The 14,743-nt window shown below is 47.5% G+C and overlaps 1 protein-coding gene across 2 annotated transcripts in view; it reads left to right on the top strand.

The window, feature by feature from the left end:
* The window catches only part of SNRPA (small nuclear ribonucleoprotein polypeptide A), a 48,928-nt gene extending 37,482 nt beyond the window's left edge, over positions 1–11,446 (top strand). The window contains exons 1-7 of one of the 2 annotated variants that reach the window (XM_066570283.1): positions 7–120; positions 901–986; positions 1,135–1,307; positions 3,312–3,494; positions 6,871–7,041; positions 7,806–7,894; positions 10,120–11,446. In XM_066570283.1, the coding sequence (XP_066426380.1) occupies positions 914–986; positions 1,135–1,307; positions 3,312–3,494; positions 6,871–7,041; positions 7,806–7,894; positions 10,120–10,279 (849 nt within the window). In that variant the 5' untranslated portion in view covers positions 7–120; positions 901–913 and the 3' untranslated portion in view covers positions 10,280–11,446. Of the gene's footprint in view, positions 1–6; positions 121–900; positions 987–1,134; positions 1,308–3,311; positions 3,495–6,870; positions 7,042–7,805; positions 7,895–10,119 lie in introns of those variants that run through there. The other variant, XM_066570284.1, reaches the window with a different exon arrangement.
* Positions 11,447–14,743: the final 3,297 nt, after the last annotated feature.

Here is a 14,743-nt window from a genome sequence, read left to right as displayed (position 1 = left end):
TATTGGTTGGAAGGGCCCGCGCACGCGGTGGACGCGGTAGCGGCAGTAGTAGCAGTCGCAGTCGTTGCGGCGGCGCCGACAGTCGGTCGTGAGGGGAGAGCGGCTGAGGAGGGAGCTAAGGTGGGGTATGAGGGGAATGGAGTCGTCTTAGATGGCTTTGGGGGGAAATGAGTGGGGGTTGAGGCGGGTCTGAGGGGAAGTGGGCGGGAGTTGCGCGGGTCTGAGGGATTTTTGCGGAGTCTGAGGGATAATTAGGGGGATGTCAGGTTGGTCCGGGGGGGGAAACTGGGGGGAAAAGACGGGTATCTGAGGTCGGTCGGGAATGCGTTTGGGGGCAATTGGGGTTGTTTGAGGGGCTTTTGTGGGGTGTGAGGTGGATCTGGGGCGAAGGTGAAGGGAATTGGGGAGGTTTGAGGGGGATTTGAGAGGAACTGGGGGCCTTTGAGGTGGGTGTAGGGGAATTGAGTGGTCCGAGGTGGTTTGGAGGAGCTTTGGGTGGTTTGAGGGGTTTTTGCGGGGTCTGAGGTGGAACTGGGGGGAAATGGGGGGGGGGGGGAGCTCTGAGGTGAGTCTGGGCGGAAATGGGGAGATTGACGTTGGTTAGGGGGGTCTGAGGTGAGTCCGAGAAGAAATGGGGGATTTTGGAGGGAGAGGTTAAGGGAAAATAGGGGGATCTGAGGTCGGTTTGGGGGGGAATGAGGCAGTCTGAGGGGTTTGGGGAGGAGCTTGAGAGGGTCTGGAGGGTTCTCAGGTGGATTTAGAGGGCTCTGAGGGGGATTCGGAGCATCTGGGGGGTTCTGAGGTGAATTTGGGGGGTGTCTCAGGTGGGTCTGGGGGTCCCAGGGGGTGAAGGGGTCGCAGCCCTCACAGATGCCCCTTAAAGCCCTCCTGTCCCCACAGAGGAGTCCTGGCCATGGCAGTGCAGGACCCCCGGCCCAACCACACCATCTACATCAACAACCTGAATGAGAAGATCAAGAAGGATGGTGAGGGGGGTCTGGGGGGGTCTGAGAGTGTTTGTGAGTCTCACCAGGGGTTCAGGCTGTCCCTTGTGCGTCCCCTCTGTCACTGTGATGTCCCTGTGTGTATCACCGTGCTGTCCCCATTGTCACCGTACTGTCACTCTGTCCCCAGAGCTGAAGAAGTCCCTCTACGCCATTTTCTCACAGTTTGGGCAGATTTTGGACATTTTGGTGTCGCGCAGTCTTCGCATGCGGGGCCAGGCCTTTGTCATCTTCAAGGAGATGAGCAGCGCCACCAATGCCCTGCGCTCCATGCAGGGCTTCCCCTTCTACGACAAACCCATGGTGAGACAGAGACTGGGGGAAAATTCTGACATTTTGAGAAAAAACTGTAATTCTAGGGAAAAAACCACCAAAATCTGACCTCAAATATCCCCAAAATCTAACTTACAATCCCTCCAAATTCACCCTGAGCACCCCAAAATTTCCTCTTCTATGACACACCCATGGTGAAACAGAAATTTTGTGGAAAAACACTGGAATGTTGGGAAAAAAATCCTGGTATTTTGGGAAAAAAACTGGTTTCCTGGGAAAAAAATCCAAAATCCATCTGGAAATCTACCAAAAATCCCCTGGGAACAGTCTCAAATCAAACTAGGAGTCAAAGCTTCCCCTTCTATGACAAGCCCACAGTGGGACTGAAACTTAATGAAAAAAATGTGACATTCTGGGGAAAAAACCGCCAGAATCTGGCCTCAAGTATCCCCAAAATCCAACCTGTAATCCTCCAAATTCACCCTGAACACCATAAGGCTTCCGCTTCTACAACAAGCGCATGGTGATACCCAAACCTGAGGGAAAATTGCGACATTTTGGGCAGAAAACTGACATTTTGGGGAAAAAATCCTGGAATTTTGGGGCAAATCCTTAATTCCTGGGGGGAAAACCCCCAAAATGCAGCATCAAATATCCCCAAAATTTAAGCAGGACCACCCCAAAGCTTCCCATTTTATGACAAGTTTATGGCAAAAGACAAATTCTGGGGGAAAATGCTCAAATTATGGGAAAAATCTGCAGATTTTGGGGAAAAAAACTGAATTCTTGGGGAAAAAAATTAATTTCAGCCTCAAATATCCCCAAAATCCCACCAAAAAAATCCCCAAATCCCACTAGGAATGCACCAAAATCCAACCAGGACCTGCCCCGAAGCTTCCTCTGCTACGGCCAAACCCAGTGAGAACCAAATCCTGGGAGAAATCCCAAAATTCCTGGAAAACCCCTGAAATATAGCCAGGAATTCCCAAAGCTTTCCCTTCTATGGTAAACCCACGATGAAACCACAAATTCAACCTGGAAGCCCCAAAATTCTGTTGGAAACTCCCAAATCCCTCTTGGAGCTCCTCCAAAATCTCTCTGAATTCCTCAGAAACTCCCAAATCCCTCTTAAATCTTTCGGAATTCCCTCAAAATCCCTCAGAAATTCCTAGATCCCTGCTAGGACTTCCTGAAATATTGCCAAATTCCTCTTGGAGCTCCCCCAAATGCCATCTGAAAATCCCCAAATCCCTCAGAACCCCTGAAAATCCCTTGGAAAACCCCAAAATCCCCCCCTGAAACCTCCTCAAATAGCCCCAAATTTCTTCTTGAAATTCCCTAAAACCCCTCAGAACCTCCCAAAATCCCTAAAATCCCTCAGAAATTCCCCAAATCCCTCAGAACCCTTGAAAATCCCTCAGAAAACCCCAAAATCCCCCTTGGAAATCCCCAAATCCCTGTTGGAACCTCTCAAATTCCTCTGAATTCTCCCAAAATTCCTTCTTGGACTTCCCAAAATTCCTCAAAAATGTCCCTAATTGCTCTTGGAACTCCCCCACGTCCTGTCTGGAATCTCCTCAAATCCTGTAGAATCCCTGAAAATCCCATGGGAAACCCCAAAATCTCTCTTGGAACTCCCCCCAAATCCCCTCTAAATTCCCCCAAATCCCTCTGAAATTTGCAAAACCCTTTCTAGGACTTCCCAGAGTTCCTTGAAAAACCCAAAATCTCTTTTGGAACTCCCCCAAATCCTTGAGAAAGTCTCAAATCCCTCAGAAAGCCCCAAGTCCTCCCCAGATCCCCCCAAAATCCTTGGGTACAACCCCAAAACCCCCTGAACCGTCCCAACATCCCCGCAGAATGATCCCAAATCTTCTGGAACCACCCCAAAATCCCATGGAGCAACCTCAAATTCTTTTTGGAACCTCCAAAAATCCCTTGGAAAGCCCCAAAACCCCAAAAATCCCTCTCAGAGATGCCCCGAATGCTCTGAAATCCCCCAAATGCCTCAATCCCGGGAATGTGCCGTCCCAGCGGATCCAGTACGCCAAGACGGACTCGGACATCATCGCCAAGATGAAGGGAACGTTCGTGGAGCGGGAGCGGGATCGGGACCGGGAGCGCAAACGGGACAAGCGCAAAGCCAAGGGGGGAGAGGCCCCTGGCCCCAAAAAGAGCGGGGCTGGAGCGCAGGGGGCGACGCAGGGGGCAGTGCCCGTGAGTGCCGGGGGATGGTTTGATCACACTGGGGTCCTTCGTGGGATTTATGGGATTGGTTTATGGGATTTGGGATCATTTATGGGATTGGGGTCATTTGTGGGATTTTGGGATCAGAATCAGGGCACAGGGGGTGGTGCCAGTGGGTCCCAGGAGATTTATAGGATCATTTATGGGATTTGGGGTCATTTGTGGGATTTTGGGATCAGAATCAGGGCACAGGGGGTGGGGCCTGTCAGTGCCAGGAGATTTCCAGGATCATTTATGGGATTGGGGTCATTTGTGGGATTTTGGGATCAGAATCAGGGCACAGGGGGTGGGGCCTGTCAGTGCCAGGAGATCTATAGGATCATTTATGGGATTTGGGGTAATTTGTGGGATTTTGTGATTGTTGCACAAGGGTCAGTGCCCATGAGTGCCAGGGTATTTATGGGATTGTTTTATGGGCTTTGGGGTCATTCATGGGATTTGGGATCATTCATGGGATTTGGGGTCATTTGTGGGATTTTGGGATCAGAATCAGGGCACAGGGGGTGGGGCCTGTCAGTGCCAGGAGATTTCCAGGATCATTTATGGGACTGGGGGTCATTTGTGGGATTTTGGGATCAGAATCAGGGCACAGGGGGTGGGGCCTGTCAGTGCCAGGAGATTTCCAGGATCATTTATGGGATTGGGGTCATTTGTGGGATTTTGGGATCAGAATCAGGGCACAGGGGGTGGGGCCTGTCAGTGCCAGGAGATCTATAGGATCATTTATGGGATTTGGGGTAATTTGTGGGATTTTGTGATTGTTGCACAAGGGTCAGTGCCCATGAGTGCCAGGGTATTTATGGGATTGTTTTATGGGCTTTGGGGTCATTCATGGGATTTGGGATCATTCATGGGATTTGGGGTCATTTGTGGGATTTTGGGATCAGAATCAGGGCACAGGGGGTGGGGCCTGTCAGTGCCAGGAGATTTCCAGGATCATTTATGGGACTGGGGGTCATTTGTGGGATTTTGGGATCAGAATCAGGGCACAGGGGGTGGTGCCTGTCAGTGCCAGGAGATTTCCAGGATCATTTATGGGATTGGGGTCATTTGTGGGATTTTGGGATCAGAATCAGGGCACAGGGGGTGGGGCCTGTCAGTGCCAGGAGATCTATAGGATCATTTATGGGATTTGGGGTAATTTGTGGGATTTTGTGATTGTTGCACAAGGGTCAGTGCCCATGAGTGCCAGGGTATTTATGGGATTGTTTTATGGGCTTTGGGGTCATTCATGGGATTTGGGATCATTCATGGGATTTGGGGTCATTTGTGGGATTTTGGGATCAGAATCAGGGCACAGGGGGTGGGGCCTGTCAGTGCCAGGAGATTTCCAGGATCATTTATGGGATTGGGGTCATTTGTGGGATTTTGGGATCAGAATCAGGGCACAGGGGGTGGGGCCTGTCAGTGCCAGGAGATCTATAGGATCATTTATGGGATTTGGGGTAATTTGTGGGATTTTGTGATTGTTGCACAAGGGTCAGTGCCCATGAGTGCCAGGGTATTTATGGGATTGTTTTATGGGCTTTGGGGTCATTCATGGGATTTGGGATCATTCATGGGATTGGGGTCATTTGTGGGATTTTGGGATCAGAATCAGGGCACAGGGGGTGGGGCCTGTCAGTGCCAGGAGATTTACAGGATCATTTATGGGACTGGGGGTCATTTGTGGGATTTTGGGATCAGAATCAGGGCACAGGGGGTGGGGCCTGTCAGTGCCAGGAGATCTATAGGATCATTTATGGGATTTGGGGTAATTTGTGGGATTTTGTGATTGTTGCACAAGGGTCAGTGCCCATGAGTGCCAGGGTATTTATGGGATTGTTTTATGGGCTTTGGGGTCATTCATGGGATTTGGGATCATTCATGGGATTTGGGGTCATTTGTGGGATTTTGGGATCAGAATCAGGGCACAGGGGGTGGTGCCTGTCAGTGCCAGGAGATTTCCAGGATCATTTATGGGACTGGGGGTCATTTGTGGGATTTTGGGATCAGAATCAGGGCACAGGGGGTGGTGCCTGTCAGTGCCAGGAGATCTATAGGATCATTTATGGGACTGGGGGTCATTTGTGGGATTTTGTGATTGTTGCACAAGGGTCAGTGCCCATGAGTGCCAGGGTATTTATGGGATTGTTTTATGGGCTTTGGGGTCATTCATGGGATTTGGGATCATTCATGGGATTTGGAGTCATCTGTGGAATTTTGAGATCAGAATCAGGGCACAGGGGGTGGTGCCAGTGGGTCCCAGGAGATTTATAGGATCATTTATGGGATTTGGGGTCATTTATAGGATTTGGGATTGGGACCGGGGCACAGAAGGCAGTGCTCATGAGTGCCAGGGGGATTTGGGATGGCTTTAGGGGATTTTGGGATTGTTCCCAGGGCATTTGGGATCACTACAGGGGGTTTGGGATTGTTTAGTGGGACTTTGGGATCATTTTGGGGGTGGTTCCAGGGGATTTGGGATCATTCCATTGGATTTTGGGGTGGATTTATGGGATTTGGGATTGGGGCACAGGGGACAGTGCCTGTGAGTGCCAGGAATTTGGGATTGGTTTAGGGGATTTTGGTATCAGTCCTTGGGGATTTGGAGATGTTTGGGTGGGGATTGGGGATCATTCCTGGGGAATTTGGAATCAGTTTATGGGAATTTGGAGCATTTGTGGGGAATTTTGGGGATGTTTTGGGGGATTTGCAGATGGTTCAGGATGATTTGGGATCATTTTATGGGATTTTGGGGATTGTTCTTAGGAGATTTGGGATTGTTTAATGGGGTTTTGGGATGGTTGCAGGGGATTTTGGGATCATTCCAGGGGGTTTGGGGAAAGGCTCAGGGAGATTTTGGGATTGTTCCAGAGGATTTTTGGGGATTTGTGGGGATTTGGGATCATTCCAGAGGATTTGGGGGATGGTTCTGGGGGATTTGGGATAATTTGGGATCATTCTGGGGGATTCTGGGATCATTCCAGGGCATTTGGGATTGTTCCTGGGCATTTTGGGAGGGCATGGGGGGATTTGGGGGGGGATTTGAGTTATATGGGTTCTTTGTGTGCCTTTGGGGTTATTTGGAGTAATTTTGAGGTTGTTTGGTGTAATTTTGGGATAATTTGGGGTAATTTTGGGGTTATTCAGGGTAAATTTGGGATAATTTGGGGTAATTTTTCATAGTTTTGGGAAAATTGGGGGGTTTTGGGGCTGCGTGTCTGTAGGGTAATTCAGGGATAATTCCACGTGGATTTGGCATAATTTTACATTGATTTGGGATTCTCACTGTACTTTTGGGATAACTTTGGGATTCTGGCTGTGCCTTTGGAATGATTTGGGATGTGTTGGGGTCTCTCCTCAGGGGATGCCACCACTGGCGCAGCCGCCCCGGATGCTGCCGCACCTGGGGGGACAACCACCCTACATCCCCCCCCCGGGCATGATTCCAGCCCCAGGAATGGCCCCAAATCCCGGAATTCCCCCGGGAATGGCCCCACAGCCTGGAATGGCGCCGATCCCTACCCCACAGCCCGTGAGTGACCCCAGAACCCCAGTGATTTAAAGGACTTGTGGGACTTTTGGGATGGATTTTGGTGGGATTTTGAGGGAATTTTTGGTGGGGATTTTTGGGGTGGATTTCCTGAGTTTTTTGGTAGGATTGAGGGGACTTGGGGGCATTTTTTTGGTGGATTTGTGAGGGTTTTAGTGGGATTTTGGTATGGATTTTTTGAATGGATTTGCAGTGGATTTTGTGGCTTTTGGGGCAATTTTTGTGCAATATTTTAAGGGGATATTTTGGATGGTTTTGAGGGATTTTTTTGGGTGGATTTTGTGTAATTTGGGGGTTTTGGGGGGGATTTTTGTGCAGATTTTTCTGCATGGATTCTGTGAGATTTTCATGGGGATTTAGTGGGACTTTTTGAAGATTTTTTCCATGAGATTTAGGGGAATTTTGGGGGTGATTTTTGTGGGATTTTTTGGAGATTTTGAGGGATTTCTGTGGGCTTTGACACATTCTTTGTGAGGATTTTTGGCATTAATTTTGTGGTCTTTTGGGTGGAATTTTGGTGAGTTTTTGGTCACAGTTGCAGAGATTTTTTGGGGGATTATTTAGAGAGATTTTTGGGGGGGTTTTGGTGGCATTTTGCACTGATTTTTATGGGTTTTTTCCAGGATTTTGATGTGATTTTTGGGCAGATTTTGTAGGGTGTATACAGCGTGACTTTAGGTAGATTTTGGGTCTGATTTGGGGCAGATTTGGTGCTGATTTCGGGGTTTTTCTCTCATTCCCCACAGCTGTCGGAAAACCCCCCGAACCACATCCTGTTCCTGACCAACCTCCCTGAGGAGACCAACGAGCTGATGCTCTCCATGCTCTTCAACCAGTGAGATCTCGGGCAATTCTGGGAATTCTGGGCAGGGTTTGGGGGATTGGGGAATTCTGGGGCTTGCAAGGGGTGGAGAGAGGTGAGGAGGGCTTTGGGCTGGATTTTTTTTTTTGTTAATATCAGGATTTGGGGGGAAGTTCAGGATTTTTTGGGAGGCAATTTCTGGGTTTTTGGAGGAATGTTTCCAGATTTTTTTTGAGGAATGTTTTTTGGGTTTTTTGGGGAGTTGGATTTCTGGGTTTATTTGGGAATGGCTCTGGAGTTTTTGGGGGAAGTTCCACGATTTTTGGGCATGGTTCAGGATTTTTTTTTGGAGAAACTTTCTGGTCTGGGGGGGACAGGTTTATGAATTTTTGGGGGAACATTTCTGTGGTTTTTTTAAGAAAGTTTCTAGAGTCTGAGGAATGTTTCCAGATTTTTGGGGGAACATTAGTGGATTTTGAAAGGAAGTTCCTTGATTTTGGGGAATTTTTCAGGATTTTCTGTGGGGAAAGCTTCTGGCTTTTTGAGGGGACAGTTATGGATTTTTTTGGGGAAAGATCCTCAATTTTTGAGTTTATTGAGGTTTTTGGGGGGATGTTTCTGGACTTTTTGAGGACCATTTCTCAATTTTTGGGGGGAAATGTTTCTAGATGTTTTGGGGGGAAAGGTTTCTGGATGTTTTGGGGGACACTCCTGGATTTTTTTGGGGAACATTTCTGGACTTTTGGGGAGTTGTATTTCTGGGGTTTTTGGGGCACACTTTTGGATTTTTGGCAATCTTTCTGGATTTTTTCAGGGAGGTTGGAGGGCTGGGGAATGTTTCTGGATTTTTAGGGAGGTTGGATTTTGGAGATATTGAACAATTTTGGGAGGGTTTTTGTGGGATCTTGGAGGTGAATTTTTGGGGGTTGGATTTTGGGGGAACGTTTCTGGACTTGGCGGAATTTTTTGGTGTCTTGTGGGATATTTCTGGATTTTGGGGGGTGTTGGGTTGTGGTTTTGGGGATTTTGAGAATGTTTAAGTGGGATTTGGAGTTGGAATTTTGATTTTGGGATGTTGAATTTTCGGAAATGTTTCGGAATTTTTGGGGTTGTTGGATTTTTGGGGAGTTGAACATTGAAAGATTTTCAGAGCATTTCCCTGGAATTTTGGGGAAATCCTCCAGGACTTTTGGGGTTCTTGGGGATATTTTGGGATTTTGAGGGACATTCTGAGATTCGCAAACCATTTTGAGAGCATTTCAGTTGGAGTTTGGGGGTAATTTCCCAATACTGGGGGTTTTCCCAAACTCAGGCTCTCCCCCTTGGATTTCTCAGGGATTTCCCCAAATTCTCAGCTCCTCCTGACCCCAGCCCCCCATCCCAAATTCCCAGGCATTGGGAATCCAGGAGCTCCCTAGGGGGCATTTGGTGGCATTCCTGGAATTTGGGGCAATTTTGGGATTTTTTGGGGTATTTTGAGAGGAGTCAGGTGGGGGATGCGTTGGATTTTTGGGGGAATGTTTCTGGATTTTTTTGGAGGGAAATGTTTCCAAACTTTGGGAAACGTTTATGGAGTTGGATTTCTGGGTTTTTGGGGAGCGTTGCTGGATATTTTTGGGGGCATTTCTGGATATTTGGTGCAGTTGGATTTCTGGATCTTTTGCGGGGAAAAAGTCTGGACTTTGAGGGGAAATTCTGGGTATTTGGGGAGCATTTCTGAACTTTTATTGGGAGTTGGATTTCTGGAACTTTTTTTGAAGTGTTTCTGGATTTTGGGGGGGGGTAGGTGGATCTTTTTGGGAATGTTTCCAAGTTTTTTGGGGGGAATGCTTCCGGATTTTTTGGAGAAATTTTTAGGTTCTCGGGTTTTTTGGGGAATATTTCTGGGTTTTTGAGAGAAGTTTCTGGATTTTTTGGGGAACTTTGCTGGATATTTGGGAATGGTGCTGGATTTCTAAGAGAGGCTGTTTCAGGGTTTTTTGGGCGGGATGCTTCTGGATTTTTGGGGGGTACATTTCTGGTTTTGTTGGGGAACATTTCTGATTTTTTGGGGGACCATTTCTGGAATATTTTTAGGGGACACTCCCAGATTTTTTAGGAACCCTCCTGGGTTTCTGGGGGAACGTTCCCAAGTTTCTAGGGGAACATTCCGTGGCTTCTGGGGGAACACTGCCAGATTTTTTGGGGAACGTTCCCAGGTTTCTGGGAGAACAGTCCCAGATTTTTTCAGGCTCTCCTGACCCCGTTCCCCGTCTCAGGTTCCCAGGGTTCAAGGAGGTGCGCCTGGTGCCCGGGCGCCACGACATCGCCTTCGTGGAGTTCGACACAGAGGTGCAGGCGGGCGCTGCCCGTGAGGCCCTGCAGGGCTTCAAGATCACCCAGAGCAACGCCATGAAGATCTCTTTTGCCAAAAAGTGACCCAAAACACCCCAAACCCCACCAAAATTCCCCTAACCCCCCCCCCCAAAAAAAAAGGCCTGAAATACCCCAAGATCCAAAAAAGCGCCTCAAAACTGCCCCTAAATACCCAAAACCTGCCCCAAAACACCTTAAAATCCTTCCAAGCCACCCCAAAATCCCATACAAACACCTTAAAATCCTTCCAAGCCACCCCCAAAATCCCATAGAAACACCCTAAAATCCCTCAAAACCACCCCAGAATACCCTAAATCCCATAAAACTGCTCCCAAATCCCAGAAAAATACTCCAAAATCCCAGAAAACTGCCCCAGAAATGGTCCTGGCCCTGCTCCAAACACCCCCACACCCCCACTCCCCCAGGTAAGTTCAGCTCGGCCCAAATCTTCCTTTTTTTAAACCCAAATCCTCCTTTTTCCCACCTCAAATTATTTTTTTTCCAGCCCAAATCCTTTGTGGGTTCCCAAATCCCTTTTCCCATCCCAAAATCTCCCTTTTCCACCTCAATTCCCCACCCCAAATCTTGTTTTTTTCACCTGAAATCCTTTTTTTTTCACCCCAAATCTCCTTTATCTACCCCAAATAACCCTTTTCCACCCCAAATCCTTCCCTGCCCACCCTAAATCCCCTTTTCCCACCCAAAATCTCCTTTTTTAACCCCAAATCCTCTTTTCCCACCCCAAGTGCTTCCCTGCCCACCCTAAATCCTCTTTTTCCACCCAAAATCTTTCTGCATCCTAAATCCCTCATTTTCTACCCCAATCCCCCTTTTCTCCTCCCCACCCTAAATCCCCCTTCCCCCACCCAAAATTCCTTTTTTACCCCAAAATCTCCTTTTTTCATCTTAAATCCTTCTTTTTCAACCCCACATCCCCTTCTTCCACCCTGGATCCCCATCCCAAATCTACTATCTCAGCCCCCCGGGGGCTTTTGGGGTTCCTGAGGAGTTTTTGGGGGTTTTTCCCAGCATTGTACCCAGGGTCTCTCTGCAGACATTGCACCTGGAGCTGCCCCCATCCCAGATAAGCCCAAATCCCCTTTTCCCACTCCCCCACAGGTTTCTGGGGTTCCCAAGGGGTTTTTGGGGTCTTTGCCAGCATTGTACCCAGGGTCTCTCTGCAGACATTGCACCTGGAGCTTTCCCAAATAAACCCCACTGTGCCCCCCAGGGCTGGAGTGGTTTTGGGGGGATGTTGGGGATTGGGAAGGGCGTGACCCCCCAGACTTCGGGGACTGGGGGATTTCATCCTTAAATTTGGGGGTTGGGGTGTTTGACACCCCAGGGTTTGGGGTTTGGGGGTATTTGACCAGGATTTGAGATATGGGGGGTTTTGACCCCAGGATTTGGGGATCAGGGGATTGGACCCCAGATTTTGGGGGTGAGGAGGGTTGGACACCCCAGATATTTCAAACCCGAGGAGTTGGGGATTGGGGGTTTTAACCCCAAACTTTGGAGATTGAGGGTGTTTGGCGCCTCAAGATTTAGGATTTGGAGATATTTGACCCCACACTTTGGGAATTGGGGGTGGTGGACATCCCAGATGTTTTAAACCCCAGGATTTGGGGCCATGGAGATTCAACCCCAACATCTGGGAATTGGGGAGTGTTTGACACCCTGGGGTTTGGGGGGTTTGATCCTAAAATTTGCGTTTCAGGGTGGAGGGGGGAGGTTGACATCCCAGACTTTGGGTTTAGGGATGTTTGACCTCCCCCCCAGTGTTGGAACCCCCAGGATTTGGGGTCGGGGGCTTGACCCCAGGATTTGGGGTGTTTGACCCCCTCAGGTTTGTGGTCGGGGTTGAGATCAGAACCATTCCCTGGAAGCAGCGGCGAGATCAGGAATGGGAATGGGATCAGGAAGGGGAGACACCTCAACTCAATAATGGTCCCCGACCCCGGGGAGAGACCTCGGCCAAATCCCGGAATGGACCCATGCCCACAATCCTGGACCCCTCCCCACTCCAAGACCCCGCCCCAGTTCCAGATCATCCCCCATTCCCAGACCCTTCCCCACTGCTATCCCCTCCCTGTCACGATCCACTGTACGAACGGGGGTGGTGATGGTTTGTTAACTGATCTCAGGTGCAAAACATAACATGGAAAGGGGATTGCAGTATCAATCAAAAACAAATGCACCTTTATAAAATGACCACAGCAAATGTGTGAAAGGAATTAGGGAAAGGAAAAAAAAAACCAGAAAAGAGGGGGAGAAAGAGAGAGGGAGTATAGCTACCAAAGGTGGAGAGACGCAGTCCTCGTAGTCCAGCCCATAGAGTTTGCCTAGTCACGTTGGGATGGTCTCAAAAGTCCTGGTTAACTCAAAGTTCTGTTATAGTCCATTGCTGAGGGGGAAACAGAATCTTGAAATGGCTGAGAGGGAAGAGATACAATCAAGAAGAAGAAGAAGTCTATTGAAATTGCTGAGGGGGAAAAAGATATTGAAGACGGGTACAGACAGTCCATGTTCTCAGCAGGATAAGTCAGTATCAGCAGTGAGTGGGACCCACTGTTTCAGGACTGCTTTCTGGGGGAAACCAGTCTAGGTCCAGTGAACACATCTGTAGGCAACACTCAGCAGGCATCCTGCTTCAGTCAGGCCAGCACCCCTGCATCAGAATTACAGGTGTCTCAGTCTCAGTCCTTGGTAGGGGGGCTTCAACCTCGGTGCCTCACGCTGGTAGTGGAGATGAAGGATTTTCCATGGGGGGGCTGCCAAAGTTGCCCCAGCAAGTTCATCTGGCCAAGAGGTGGGAAAATTCCTGGTCTATTGTCGTGAAGCAGGTGCAAGCATATAGGCCGGGTCGCCCTTTGGCAGGCCCTGCTAGAAGCAGTCACTGAAGACACAGCTGTGAACAATCACTTGGCAGGCCAGAATTCTGCTCAGGGGCCTCAGGATTTTTGGTGTTCATCCATTACTGGCAGGCCAGAATTCCGATCAGGATTCTCAGTGTCCCGATGTCTGTCCTGGGGATGGATGGTCGTGAGGTAAATGAGGGGAACTTCAGATCATCTCATACCAGCCGGTGACTCATGACAATCTTCCAAAGGTCTTCATCAGCAGGGTTCCGTAGTATTGTTGCAAAGTCTTCAGGACTTGTCAAACGTTGGTAGCATATCCCAGAAAACAGAGACAGTATGTAGAGAGAGAAAGAGAAAAGAAGGAAAAGAAAAGATAGAAAAAGGTGAAAAGGGAAACAAACAAATATAATTAATAATAATTAAAACAATATTCTTTTAAAACAATTTCTTCAAATGATCCAAACAAATCACAAATAATCAAAGGCAATAAAGCAATAAACAAATACAATAAGTATTTAAAATAATTTTTTCAAAACAAATCACCAAAAATCAAAAGTAATTTTCACAAAATCACAAAAGAAAATTGAGGATTATTTCAAAACACATACTCTAATTTATAATCACCTTGTGTCAACAGTCTTGGGGATGTCTATAGTGAAGACATCAGCCAAGTTGCATTAATTATAAACTTCAATTTTGTTAACTGTTTCATCATTCTCCAATTCATAATGAATAAGATTGCTGATAAAACCAATCAAAACTAGAATCTAAAGGATAATGATTGGATGACACATATTGTTCAGAACACTTGTGGCAGTAGGTGATGACCCAAAAAGAGTGTCCCACCACCTGTGCTCAGCATCTTTTCTTACTCTCTCTATGACATGCTGTACTTCTTTCACATTGTGATGAACAGTTACCAGGGCTTTCTCTTCATTCTTCTTGATCTCTAATATTTCGATTAAGTCCTGGTGAAGCAACAATTGCTTTACCAAAGTAATGTTCATCCCAATGGGAGTAGGTAATAGTTTGTGAATCAGTCTTTAATTGGATTGTAAAAGGTGACGAGAGGTAACTGGAGCTTCATAAGAAAAATCACATCTTGCAGTTTTGATAAAGTTACAAGCACAAAAATTCAAATTATTTTTGTGTCCACGACTACATTTTCTATAAATACAATATCGCAAGCAGTTCTAAAGCATGCACACCCATTGCCTATGTATATAAGGACTGTTTCAGAAGTCTTGTTAGGATGAATTTCAAAGTGACGTTTTGCTCTGTGTCCAAACAAATGTCTTGAGCTATAATTGCATTGCTTTCACAGATGAACCATCGTTGTTCTTGGACAATACAAGATTCCAAATTAATTGTTTGCCATTTTTTACCTATTTGATGGGCCCATTATCTATGTTCAGAAGGATAGAGAATAGCTCCATTATGATTCAGCCCTAATGCAATAATAGAAAATATCAAATGCACTGAGGCATTGCGTATGGTTAACACAAGAGCTGTGGCTGTGTTTGTAATTGGGTCATAAGTAAAATTCACCAGGTTCCACCAAGATTGGAATTCTCTTTCAAAATCAGTGGCCCTGTCCCAAATTATTTTCTGAATTTTAGTAGGAAAAGTTCCTTCTGCTCCTTCTCTTATAATTGAGGCAGCAACT

This window comes from Molothrus aeneus, unplaced genomic scaffold (assembly GCF_037042795.1).
Source record: "Molothrus aeneus isolate 106 unplaced genomic scaffold, BPBGC_Maene_1.0 scaffold_30, whole genome shotgun sequence".
NCBI lineage: Eukaryota > Metazoa > Chordata > Aves > Passeriformes > Icteridae > Molothrus > Molothrus aeneus.
Note: the sequence above shows the minus strand (reverse complement) of the source record. Positions and strands in the feature narration are given on the sequence as shown.